Source organism: Lampetra fluviatilis, chromosome 3 (genome assembly GCF_964198595.1).
Source record: "Lampetra fluviatilis chromosome 3, kcLamFluv1.1, whole genome shotgun sequence".
Lineage (NCBI taxonomy): Eukaryota > Metazoa > Chordata > Hyperoartia > Petromyzontiformes > Petromyzontidae > Lampetra > Lampetra fluviatilis.
In genome coordinates, this window is record NC_136277.1 from 32,396,397 (window position 1) to 32,410,365 (window position 13,969).

General features: G+C 48.5%; 1 protein-coding gene across 1 annotated transcript in view; it reads left to right on the forward strand.

Annotated features, from left to right (window-relative positions):
* The first annotated feature begins 2,318 nt into the window (after positions 1-2,318).
* Positions 2,319-13,969, forward strand: part of LOC144950269 (potassium/sodium hyperpolarization-activated cyclic nucleotide-gated channel 4-like) — a 36,456-nt gene continuing 24,805 nt past the window's right edge. Inside the window, exons 1-4 of the mRNA XM_078880342.1 lie at positions 2,319-2,986; positions 5,407-5,830; positions 9,460-9,621; positions 12,071-12,289. Coding sequence (XP_078736468.1) covers positions 2,394-2,986; positions 5,407-5,830; positions 9,460-9,621; positions 12,071-12,289 — 1,398 coding nt within the window. The 5' untranslated portion in view covers positions 2,319-2,393. The remainder of the gene's footprint in view (positions 2,987-5,406; positions 5,831-9,459; positions 9,622-12,070; positions 12,290-13,969) is intronic.

Consider the following 13,969-nt stretch of genomic DNA (forward strand, 5'->3'; position numbering starts at 1 on the left):
GGAGCCAGATTTCTCGTTCTTTGAAAATGACAAGCGAGGCATCACTTGGGTGCGATCATTGCTGCGTGATGTGAAATTCCATATTCTTTGAAAAGGGCTTGTTTTAAAGTGTTTTTTCTCCTGAATGGCTGTCTTCATGAAAAAATAGACCCACAAAAACGAGAGAAATATATGGAGTAACATATTGCAAAGAACTATCTATCGATTTAAGGGATGGGCGTATTTTACGTCTTATTTTCCCCCTGTGCAACACGTGGCTTAATATTTTTTTAAATCAAGTATGAATATATACACATAGTGGGGGGGGGGGGGGGCAATGGCACAGTGGCGAGCACGCTCGACGATGTGTGTTCCATTCGTGGCCATGACAGACATCAGTGGCGAGGTGATGTCTGAATTGGTCCTGCGCCCCCCACTTCTTCAGCAACCCGCGCTGACCAGCGTGCTGCAGTTTGGCCAAAAGAACACACGTGATCAACACAGTATGAAGGGGCAGCCGTCATCAAGAAATGTATTGGCAAAGGGCAGTGTATTATCATTTTATATATGCATATTTGTTCAATTGCAATCGCAATAATACGGAGTAACGTGTCATGTGGTGATTGCACGAGTTGAAGATACGCATTTTGCAGAAAGGCTATTCTTGCCGAAGATAGCAAGAGACTCACAGTACGGGAATAAATAAGACGATTACTTTACAAGAGGCGAAATGAAAGCGATTTTTCTTTTATTGAAAGGAGTGGCCTCAGGTTTCATTTTTAAAGCACAAAAGCAAACATACTAATTCCCAATGATAACGAATTAGATTAGAGCCCATTGCGACGATAAGTATTCATAATATGAAGTGTTTTATTATTAGGAGAAAGTCATGTTTATCAAACAAAATGTGTATGCTGGATACGTGGACTTCACCTGCAAGAAAAGCATCAACAACTTAAATTAATGTATATCAGTCAGTGCGCTCATTGAGAATCTATGGCACGTCATCATCGCTATCAGCCATGGTCTATCCATTGTTAGATGAAGGCCTCCTCAAGCCATTACCATCCCCGACAGTCACGCAATGCAACAATTCACCGAGCTCCTGCAAAAAAGCCGTTCTTCCCATGGTTCAATTTCCACAGTGGATGCCCTATCTGGCATATTCCTGCCCTCAGCTTCCACTCCATGGTGAAACTCGACCAACTCCATGGTGAAACTCGTTCGATGTGTTCCTCTCTCTGCATCACAGTGTAATTCCAAAATTTCACTTCTCTGTGCGTATGCGTTTATTTGTGCACTGGTCAGCTTTTGTTCCATTTTCATCGTCCATGTCCTTGAACAGTGTTCCAGTGATTAATGGAAATAGACAAAAACCCCAATGCGGCGTTCTCCTGAAAAGAGTCTTGGGACACGGTGAGGCCTTATTGGGCAGTTAAGGGGAACTGAAACTACAACTCTACTCACTATACCCTAATGAATGTCTGGGATGTAACGGGACATTATTGTACTATGTGTGTCCCTCGCATGCGTGTGATGATAAATGTGTTGCTGAGAGTAACACGTTTTCATATACTTTAGCTTTTACATCTAACTTTTATATTCGCTCAAAGTAATGCGATGTGAAATGAGCCCTTGCGCCATTTCTGATCCGGATTATGATTTTCGGTTTAATCAAGCTTCGTGAATGATAATGCGGTTCCGTCCTGAACGAACCACCTCTGCAAAAAAGGATCAACTTAGATGAAAACGACAGATGCATTCGCTTCTTAGAAATTCGAATTATACAAAAAAAAACCCCACATGACCCTTGTAGCGAAACCAAGCATGCAAAAAAAAACACCCAGAATCAAATACTTGGATCCCATCCCAAAAGCAAAGAACTGCATACGCATGCAAGAACCCGATTTCTTCCGTAACGGAAACATTTTCGGCGTAACGTGACGATCTTGTTGAAAGGCAGAGAACAATAAAAATTAATCAGACGAGGAGCGCGTGGAAAGGTATTGCGGCGTGAAACCTCGCAGCGTCAACTGCACCGCCAGCCCAGGCTGAAGGGGCCGCTAGTGCGGAGGCATCAAACTGCTATAATCTCCAAATCGCTTCGATCGCGGGGCGCAAGTCGGAAAGCGCTACCCTCCGCCCGCCCGCCCGGCGTCCGGTGCGGCGAGATTTGTTGGTGCTAGAGGACGCTGTGACATTCGCGTCCCGTCGACATGGATAAATTACCACCACCCGCTATTCGGGGGGAACGCGCCAGTCTGTCGCAGCGCGCGGCGGCGGCGGCCCAGGGAAACGGTAGCATGGAGAAGAAGAGCAAAGCGAGCGGAGGAGGAGGAGGAGGCGGCGGCGGCGACGGCATTGGCGACGACGAGGAGGAAGGAGGGAAGATTGCGCGAGGCAAGAGCATCCGAATGAAAACCGTGTCTTCGTCGCTGGGAGGCGGCGTGGACAGGAGCGCCGGCGGGCGCGAGTCCAATATAAAGGAGACGGACGTGGGCAGGAAAATGAAGCGTAGCACCAACGGGGACTGCAGGAGAGCGACCAAGGGGAGCCTGACCTCTATCGCCAGTCGTCATTTCCACGACCAGGAGCTGTCCGAGGAGAAGCGCTCCATCATGGAGGGGGAGTGCGCCTCGGGCGGTGCCTACGAGTGCGAAGAGAGCGCGGCGGGCATTCAGCAGCAGCAGCAGCAGGAGGGAGCAGCAGGAGGCGACGCGCCACGCGCTTCTCGCTCAGGGTCCGTGAGGAAAGGTCAGAGTCAGCGGCCCCAGGCCAATTCGGTGGGCTTCCTCAAGGGCGAGTCGGCCGAGCCCATGCTGCTGGACGATGGCGAACAGTGCGGCATCCAGGCCACCTTCATGCAGAGGCAGTTTAGCGCCATGTTACAGCCGGGAGTCAATAAGTTCTCCCTGCGCATGTTCGGGAGCGAGAAGGCGGTGGAGCGGGAACGAGAACGGGTGAAATCGGCCGGCTTTTGGATTATTCACCCGTACAGTGATTTCAGGTGGGTAAGTGAGAGTGCTGGCGCTGCGCTACCCTGCTGAGCGACACGCGGGTTGCCTGTCACCGCGTTCAGATATTGGCGATACATCGATACATTCATAGGTCATGCGTGTCACTTATGATACGAGCGACTGCCTATAGAGGACACGTGTGCGCGCTAACGACGGCTGTCTTAAACAAAACAAAACCTGTGCGTGTTGTTCGCTCTTTTGTTCCCGTTGCTAACGTGTTACGGTCCCCCATTCATAAAAATAATGCATTTTGTAAAATATTTTTTTTACTTAACGGGGTGTTTGGGTCACTGAAGAAACAACCTTTGAACTTATTTCGGTATGAATATACGAACGCAGTGAACGCTACTGCTTTGCCGCATCTTTACTAAGTAGTCAGTAATAGTGTTTTAAACCAGGTGAGAACCTGTTTTTTTTATATATACACCAGCAAACGCTCCAGCCACGTCGCGCACGTAATTTTTCGTTGCACTTTTTCCATGCGTGAAGGATACGTACGATCTGGACATTGTATACCACCATCACCACCACCACCACCACGGTCGCCCACTCCCCATGTTTATAAACCCTTTGTATCGGATAACACTGCTGTCCTAGAGGACACCAGCAGAAGTTCCACCGCCATTGGAATACACCTGTGGGGCTGGTGGTCTTACACTACACGCGGCATTGTTCACGCTGCCTTTTAATCGCATAATAAGTTACTCAAATCAATTCCAAGGTGTTCGTTATAAAGGCCAGCAGTGACGTCGTACACTGTCTCTCGCAGCTGATGCATAATTTACCTGCCTAGCAGATGTTTCTTAATTACAACTGAACTATACGTCACTTTGACTGCAGTGTGAGGTCACTGGTTGCGCAGTGAGTCGACGTGATAAGGGCCCAACCAGAAGTTGAATTCTGCGCGACAGACACCGGGCTTGCGTTACAAACACATCATGCAGCCATTCGTCAAGCGCAAAATAACCGCGGCGATCATTTGCGCAGGGCGTTCAACTGTGAGAGGTGGGCTGCGTATTTTTTTTAACCCCAAACATTCAATGGCCACAGATATGCAAACGTACACGTCGCTCAGTTCTAAACAAAACACAGGCGGCTCAGCGCTAAGCCGACTCATAGCAATCCTGTTTCGACAACGCCCAAAGACGCCGGTATGGAAATACGTGGCCCCTTAAGCGAATGCAATAAAAAAAGACTTCGCGCATTGCTAGCCACTGCGCTCGCCTGTTAGTTGCAATTTTTCTCCAATTGTGAATTCCCCCCCTTTTTTTAAGACATATCTCGGCACATCTTAGCCGAGCTCGATTTTGTATATTTCGCCCGTGCTGTTAACGGAGCCGGAGCTGCTGCTGCTGATGCTGCTGCTGATGCTGCTGCTGCTGCTGATGCTGATGCTGCTGCTGCTGCTGATGCTGCTGCTGCTGCTGATGCTGCTGCTGCTGATGCTGCTGCTTGCGGCCACTGTCAAGGTGACCCAGCGTCGCCAGGACGTGCGCAGAATTCCAGCGGCGCTGTCCAAGGTCCTGAAACGGGATTGCGCTCAGATTTTCGATGGGGCTGGGAGGGGCAGGACGGTGTCCTCGCTTGGATTTTTCCCAATGTTCTCACGCAAATACACAAACACGAGATTGTCCGCAGAGACACGCGCGCGCCACATTGCACCCGTTGGTTACACACCCCGTGTTGTAACACAACGGATGCGGTGCACATTTGCATGCTACTTTCGTCAAAGTCCGTTTTCGTTTGATACATTTCCGCGAGAATGCGACGCGTCCGCATTGTAAATGTAGAATGTAAAATTGGAAAGGTGCCTTTTTTTTCTTTACTCATTAAGGGCCAACATATGATGTCAGCGAAGTTGTTCGCCAGCCCTTTTCACACTACACCTCACACAAAGGACGCGCCAACATCATAATGCAGTGGTTTCATTTACATGTATGCCACACGCCTGGGTACAGATTGTTCCCGTAAACATAAAGTGCCTTTTAATACGGAACTTTACAATCGTTTTCGTTGAATAATGTATATTTTGGAAGCCTCTGTAATGCATTATTTTGTCTTCACATTATGGTGCTTTAGGTCACCAATTGAACCCCCCCCCTCATTCCCTCATGTCTTCACCGAGCTGTACCCAGTCAAAAAATAATTCTGACGATTTTATATCCGGTGTGTTTTACGAGTACTGCATGAAACACAATGAGGGGCAATGATCTCGTGTGTTTTATAATGAAATACATTGAAGGGCACTACTGTGGGAGTATAATGTGTATCACCGCAAAGTAAAACCGGTATTGTTTTTCAGTGTTTCTGTTAGAGAACAGCCATAACATTACTCATGTGGAACAACACTCAGGGAGTATTTTTGTTACGCGATTTCAACCTTGGTTAACGCTCAATTTCCTTCCCACAGGTTCTACTGGGATATCATCATGCTGCTGTTGATGGTTGGAAACCTCATTGTAATCCCCGTGGGGATCACTTTCTTCCACGAAGAGAACACAACTGCCTGGATTGTGTTTAACGTGTTGTCGGACACGTGTTTCATAGTGGATCTAGTGTTAAACTTCAGAACAGGAATCGTTGTAGAAGATAACACCGATATTATATTGGATCCACAGATTATTAAAATGAGGTATCTGAAAAGTTGGTTCCTGGTAGACTTTGTGTCGTCCATACCCGTGGACTACATATTCCTCATCGTGGAGACCAGAATCGACTCAGAAATGTACAAGACTGCAAGAGCCCTCCGCATTGTCCGTTTTACCAAGATCCTGAGCTTGCTACGGCTTCTAAGACTCTCCCGGCTCATCCGTTACATCCATCAGTGGGAAGAGGTGAGTGAACAGACAACTGCCATGATACGCTACTCCTGCACCACGTGCCGCTGTTAGTGCGGACCACCGCAGTTTGTTTCACGTTACCAATCCTGTCCCAATTCCCATTCTACATTACCCACCGACCTATATGCACGGTGGAGCATTTTGTGATCATAAAGGTAGCAGACAATGTATTTGTAGCGAATGTTGTTAAGGTTTGATCTAAGTACAAAAAATAATCATTACTCATTTATAATTCTCAGAATGCCGGCGCTTTCAATAAACAAAATCGATGCTTAAGAGTTTATACTAAATACATCCTGTGTACAAATTGTGGAAGACCCAACGGAAAAGTACCAGTTAGTCTTCTGAAACACCATCGTGAAAGTGTCTTCTGTTAAAAACTGCAGTGTACAATTCACGTATGTGTCTGTGTTTGTGTGAGGGTTTCTTTTATTGCAATGTCTATTAATTTTCACGGCCAGGTGATTTGCAGCACCACTGATGTTTATTTCATATCTTCTATTTGACTCAAATAGTGGATCTCGTAGGCGGGGGAAGACATGTGGTCATTTTTGTCGCATCAAGCTAGGAGGCTTGAGTACAGTAGGTGGCTGATTGCATGCATGCTAAACAGTGGGCGGCAGGGTGGCGCAGCGCTAACACGCGTGCCTCCCAGCAAGAAGAACCTGGCTTCGACTCCCGAATCGGGCGCCTTTCTGTGTGGAGTTTGTATGTTCTCCACCTGTTCTGCATGGATTTTCTCCGGGCTCTCAGGTTTCCCTCCCATAACAATAAATAACAAAACACTTTTAATGTAATCGGTATCGTCCAAAACATCTCAATGCTGAAACATTACCTGCAAATTATTCAATTGAGATTACACATCACAAATATCGTCCCCTTCCCCTCACTGTGAAAACTTGGCAAGGCCCTCCTGAAAAAGAGTGTTGAGACTCCAAGAGGTTTTCCTGGGTAAATAGGCGTATTAATCAATAATACTTTGACTTTTTCTCTCTCTCTCTCTGTTGAGTATGCCATCACCACATCAACAGAAACTGCAATGAAAGACAACAGATTAAAATTACATCAATAATTGCGTTAATTTTCTCAGCGGGACCTTTTCTTGGCGACGTGAACGCTAAAATGTAAGATGACAGAATGCTTTCCTTAATTGTATCTAATTTTTCCCATCAAAATCTATGTTCAATTAATTTAACGAAGGCAATGTACACAGGGTTTTATGCCGCAGCATTCTGATTTCAGCAGGCGCGGATAAAACGCATTTAATCGATTGTGAGATACCTTTTAAGAGCATCTTATCCCTTGGAATTACCTAAAACAGATACAAAGTACCTTGCTGGAAAATATTCATTGCATTAGAATGTGCATTCATCAAACGTGTACATTTTAGCTGTAAAAAAAGCTTGAGACGAGCTTCGATCTATCCTACTTTAAATAAAAGAACGCAGCATTTTTTTCCCTGTCCACAATTCGTAACATTTAGTTTTGTAATAATTATAATTACATATTCCAAAAGTAATTAATGGCATTCAGGTACCTTTTCCCCTTAAGGGTAATTGTGGGTGTGTCACTGTTAATGGGCTTTCGGTAATTATATTCCAGCGTAAATTGCTTCCAACCCTGATGAGAGGTATTTGCCGTTGTGTTGCAAGATTAAACGTAATCTAAAACGTGGTAAGCAATAAATAAAACAAAATCCTTACATTTGATGACGTTTCAACTGGTTACCTGGAAATAGGCAATTCCCATTCACTGGGACTCTGAGTTAACATTCAAAATGCATGGTAGGGCTCATCTGCCACTCCCGCACAGGCACGCGTAAAGCATGCACACAGCATTCCCTTTGTTGTTTCGGGGTTACTGAAACATCAACTGCAACCCAAAGAGCATGGCATTTCAACAGCATGTGTTTGCGGCATGTTTCTTTCGTTAATAAAGCAAACTGAAACCCCAACACGGTAGCATTCATTTCAATCTAACACGGACAATCAATCAAAGTCAAATGTGATGTCCTGCTCTCGAATGAGCATTGAGAGGCATTGTGGCTCATCTCCTGTTTGAATCCGTGAGCCAGTGGTGGAAATTCCACATTCTCTTGGCGGGGGAAAGTCTATCCGTAGGACAACCACTGTTGGCTTCCCAGGAGAGACGATAAGCTGAGTCATCCCCCCAAACGGGAGTTGAACTCACAACTTTGCACTTGAGAGCTTCTTGCTACCACTGAGCTGCCTGGTCTGATATACATTTTAACATGAAGGGAAAAATAAAGTGCGAGTTTGGCATCATGCATTGCTACTTCGTGTGTCCAATTGGCACTGACCAGAATGTTTGACAGCACACTGTGTGGAAGTAAATAAAGACGAACATTTACCAACGGGGAAAAGAAAAACCTCCCGAATATTTAGCCCAACCATTGAATTTTGATCTGGCAAATCTCTTCATGGGAGCATAGACGATTTTTTATTGAAAGAACTCGGATGAGATTTTTACATATATTTAACCTTTTTTTTCTTACCAAAGCTCTCATGTTGTCCTGCCCCAAGTGCGTCTTTTTTTTCATTCAGACATGCTGTTATGCGCAGGTGCATTCATAATTGCCATAATTTCCACACGGTTCCAATTACAGCAGCGGTTTGTGTTCGCGCTTTAACAGTGGTGATTACTAGTTCACCTGCACACAGCGGTTTGTGCGTGCCCGCTAACTGTAGCGGCAAATATTTGGCGGGCACTGTCCTCTTCCAGTGAAGGCATCTTGTGATTGGTATGCCGTTATCATGCACGCCTCCCTAAAAGAAACGTCCCGGTGAGCTGCATTGAACGCGAGCAAAATTACAAGTTGATCGGCGTATCAACTGAGATGTGTCCGACATGAGCACACACGGAATAACTGCATTGCTAAAAAAACATCCCATGATGCGAACAAATGGCCGAAACAATTGACCTTTTCATAAATAAAAACAACGAGAATCAGGTGCCCGGGTGTCTCAGAGGTCAGAGCTCAGAGCTGACACTGCTGAGATTATAAATTTTAATGCCGGCTTCCGCTGTCTGTGAACAAGCCTGGGTTTTCGCAAGGAGTGAGTTCGTGGCTCAGCCCAGTGACTGCGCAAAGCAACCGTGGCATTCAATTGATTCTGCACTTTGATTTGGCTAAATTCGAGGGTCAGAATTTAAAAAGACTGGCTTGACTATCGAGCGCCGAACATTACTCTCATCGTATGGCAGAGCCAGTGAGAAAGTGCGGCCCCCTACTGTGTGAAAACAAAGATCACTTAGAGGCACTATGAAATAGCTCCATGATGTCCACATCCAGCAGACCGTTCTTAAACACGAAAGGGTTCTCGTGACGTGACGGCGACAACACAATGGGGGGGGGGGGGGTCGGGAGAGACAACATATTTTATTCAATTGCTGCAAATTATTTCAACTCAGCTGTACTCTTGCCATCAAGAAAAACGCGAGACGGACACGCGCGCACGCCACGCACATCCCCCCCACCCCCCCGAGGAGAGCAGGGTCAGGGCGAGCATGCGGCTTTGTCCACATTCCAAACGCCGCGGGGCAAGGTCACAGCGCCAAACTACGCCCCCCCCCCCCCCCGTGTCCCTCACCTTCTCCGCCAGATCTTCCACATGACGTACGACCTGGCGAGCGCTGTGGTGCGGATTGTTAACCTCATCGCCATGATGCTGCTCCTGTGTCACTGGGACGGCTGCCTCCAGTTCCTGGTGCCCATGCTGCAGGAATTCCCCCACGACTGCTGGATCTCCCTCAACGGCATGGTGGTGAGCCTCGCAGCGTCACGGACGGCACCTCAGAGATTCGCTTTCCCCCGGCACCTCCGATCAGCACGGTTGGCTACGTACGGTGCAAAAGAAGTTCAATATACGTACGGCATGGTCACACAAAAGACAACCACTTCGCCCTCATATACCCTTTGGGGCAAGTGCTGTTAGCGAGCACCTATTAAGGCCGGCACGGCACACGAGGAGGTGGGTGGCCAGCACCACGCCCGGCCGCATTTGTCTCCCCAGTGGCAATATTTACACACCACACCAGGTACTAATTTGAGGCTGAGTCGACCTAGGGGATGCCCAAGACCGGTTCAGATAATCGTTACCGGTGTTGGCCGTGAGCGGGAATCTAACTCGAGTCACCGGGTTTGTAGCGCAGCGTAGCGCTAACCGCTACACTACCACTCCCCCTACACACACACACTCACAGACGACGATCCAGCACCCCTTGATTCGCTACAATCACTCGCTAATCACCTGCAGCCAGCCAATCCACTCCTCATCGCTCTTCTATCGCTATTACCACGGTCACTTCTCCCATGCTTCGCTCATTCATTCCTCCACTACATGTTGAGGACTCGGTCTATCCGACTGTTTCGTCTCGCCCACGCTGTGTTCATCCGCCAAGCTGCAGGTAAAATAAATGAAACACTTCCTCTTTTCGTTTATTTTCCATTGCTCGACCTTGCAATTCCCTCCCGTGGTCTCCCTTCCCAAGATATTATGTAACCCTTGCTCAATTCGAGAAATATGTTCACTGACATTCATCACACCTTCAACAGTGCTGTTTGTGGCTGGCCACTTGGCAAATTGGACTTGTGGTCCTATCCTCAGCAACCGTGACAAGGCACCCGCACCCGTGATGTGCAGTGACAAAACATGATTGGCATAGGCCCTGGTGCAGCGAATGAGATGGAATTCCCATGTCCAATTACCACCCCCTTCCCCACCCCACCACCAACACCACCACCCCCTTTTCATATCCTGGCACCTGGGCACCCTCTGGCACCGTGGGCCCTGGTGTCGTTGCACTGCCTCAACACTCTACACCGTTGGCCACGGCTGCCCTGGCAGCAACACACAACGGGGCCTTACTTTGCATTCCAGACGAAAAGAGGGGCCCATTTTTCAACGACCCGTTTCAACGGCAAACTCGCTGCAGCCATTATCTGCGTCTGGTGCGAAGGGTTTTTTTGTTGGCCACTCGGGACAGGTCACATTTTTTGGGGGGAGTCTTCTATGTATCTCTCTCTACCCGCTGTGGTGAATCAGTGGCAGTGTTAAAAATCTCGCCACGCTATCGGCCGTACATCTGTGCATTGTCTCCTGAAAACCTCAAACTCCGGCACTGATTCGTCTGCAGATTTCGCTGCAACCAGGATGTGCTCTAGGGACCTGGCCATGGGCCCAGGACTCTTAAGTGTCATGTTATTATCAGGAGCCGTAACAACGTGTTCTGATGTCACGGTCCAAATCCCACATTTGAAAATTACCTGCGACTAAATTACAGCAATGAGAGCTTTGCTGTGCAGCGTCTTGCTTTGTTGACACCCAGTTTCTCCCTTGCAAACGAGGTTCTACTTTTTGTAGCTATCTTGTGCACAATTTAAAATGCTATTTCCTAATGTTGTTGTTTTTTTACGTTAATTTATGGGGGGTGGGTTTGTGGTTATTGTAAAGTACTGAATAAATGCGTGTCCATAGTCAATCCAATGGCAAGAGATGTACAGCCTGGAACGCAGATAAACACATTTCATTTGTCTTACACCTGCTTAAACAAAGTAATTAAGTCGGATTAAATGGAACATACAAAAATATTAAAAAGGTTCGTTTGCTCAAAATAGAAACGGTAAATCCACGTGCAAAGTTCACTGTTCAATTGGACATCGTGAACCGGCGCTTAATTTCAGCTGGCTCTGTCCGGATCACCGACGCAGAAAATACGTCTTCACCCGGCCTCACCAAATCCGGTGCAACTCTCGCTACGGTGTGGCTACAAAAGCCACGTACTTCGAGTGACCCCGAAAACTATCCATTGAAAACATTTGAGCCCCTGTCGTGAGCCAGAATCTGATCGGTTTCACTCCTCCACAACGGCGTTCAGTCACCACACCGCAGGCCACTCCGCGTCCCGTCCAGCATCTTACCTCGCCAATGCTCGACTCTGGAATTCCCAACAATTGCCTCTTCTCCTCGTCCCAACTTGCCCAATTCAAGAAACGTATCACCTCTCATCGTGTGTTATGCCTTCATTCAATATCGCAGTGTATTCCTCGCCGCATGGCATTAGCACGATTGGCTACGTACGGTGCGAAAGAACTTCAACATATTTGCATACATTATGAGCGTTTGAGCCTGTGCTCAGCAACCATTATTATATATATACACACATATATTAACCAACACATTTTCATTTTTGGCGAATACCCCTGTGTGCCAGAACGACTCGTGGGGGAAGCAGTACTCGTACGCCCTCTTCAAGGCCATGAGCCACATGCTGTGCATCGGCTACGGCCAGCGCGCGCCCGTCAGCATGGCCGACCTGTGGCTCACCATGCTCAGCATGATCGTGGGCGCCACGTGCTACGCCATGTTCATCGGGCACGCCACGGCGCTCATCCAGTCGCTCGACTCCTCGCGCCGCCAGTACCAGGAGAAGGTGAGACTCCCCCCCCCCATCGTGCGGAATTCTCCACCAGATTCGTTAGCGATGCTCGCCCGCTGTTTAATGCGGGACGCCGCTGGGCCGTGATGGTCAGCGCGCCGCACTTGCAAGTCCGGTCCGGCGCGGGGTCGCCGGTTCGATTCGATGTCCTACCCCCTACCTCTGTCCACCCAGCAATACGGATGGGTCACGTGTGGTGGGGTAAAGTGTGGGTACCCCCTACCCCTTTCGAGACGCCTGTCCGGCACAAAAGAGGCTCTCGAGAGCTACTTCGAGTGGAGGCTCTTCTGCCAGCAGTGGCGTGAGCAAGTAATTGCAGGGCTGCACCTTAACCTCTTCCATGACAGAATGGCAAATTGGTCGCTGACTTATCTGTCGTAAACTACGAGTTACGCCTTCCCAGAGTACAGACTTTCTCTGGGTACTCCAGTCTCCTCCCACACTGACACCCCATGCCTCTGCTGATGGATGTTGCACAGGCACGGCACGGCCGGTGTGATCCAAAATCCCACATCTTCTCAGCACTCAAAACAATCGGAAGAGCAATTGAGGCCCGGGACTTGAACTCGAGCAGGGAGCCGACAGCACGGACGACTGTGTGCCTCTCTCTATATCAAAGTTTCAAGTTTCAAGTTTCATTTATTAGGTATAGCCCTGTGAGCCATTCGGCTCTTGAATCGGGTGCAACCGCAACAAAAAAAACATGAACAAGAAAACATCTTAAAGTGACTATGTGCAAACAGAAAATCCAAGAAAAGACAGCAAAATATTGCAGAAAAAGCATCGTACACCAACACTGTGTGCACATAAACAACCCGCTGTTTCTCTACAGCGACTTGAAGATGCGAGTTCGCATTTAGGCTTAGGCGCTATTCAAGTCCATAAAATTGTGTCTTTACAAGCGTTGCTTTTCCTTCTCGCCCCCGCCCCCCGCCCGAACACCTCCGCCACCGTCATCCTCCACACCTCTTCCCGACCCCTGCCTGTCCACTCCTCCGCATGCCTCGTGCGACTGCACCATCCTCTGATTGGTCACCCCGTCCGTCAGCGTGGGGCACGCCGCAGTGACACGTGCGTGCGTTCGTGTGTTCGTGACCCTTCGTAGCGGCCGGGGACGGTGGGGGAGAGGAGCGGGTGAGCGGGGTGACAACGTCTCTCTGTTTAAGTGGCGTGCCAACCGAGGGGTTCCCAGGAATAGGTTTCGAGGGGGGGGGGGGCGCGTGGGGGGGGGGGGTTTCAGCAATTGTCGTGAAAGCCGGCAGCTGCCCATCTGTCGGTCTGCCACATCGCTTGGACGACCCGAGCAAAACGCTCAACTCTTTGCTTTTGGCTGCTCTTCTCGAGTCAAGGTGATCGCGAAGGCACTTTATTAAGCCAAAGTCGTCGCCCGTTATTCAAGCACAAAAAAGGAGGGCTAAAGGCGCAGTCCTGCAATTGCTCGCTCGTGCCACTGCAAGCGGAAGCGCCTCCACCAGAGGGAGCTCTAAGAGGACCCCTCCTAGAGGATGTTTGGTTTACTCGTTCAAGATGGCCAGACATCTTGGAAGAGTGCCCACACTTTAAATCACCACACCCGGCCTGCCGGTCGACTCACTGCAGCCTACCCATTTAAGCTGCTGCGTGGACAGAAGTGGTGTTGGAGGGGTGGAGGGGTGTTTAAGAAACGTGCGCTGT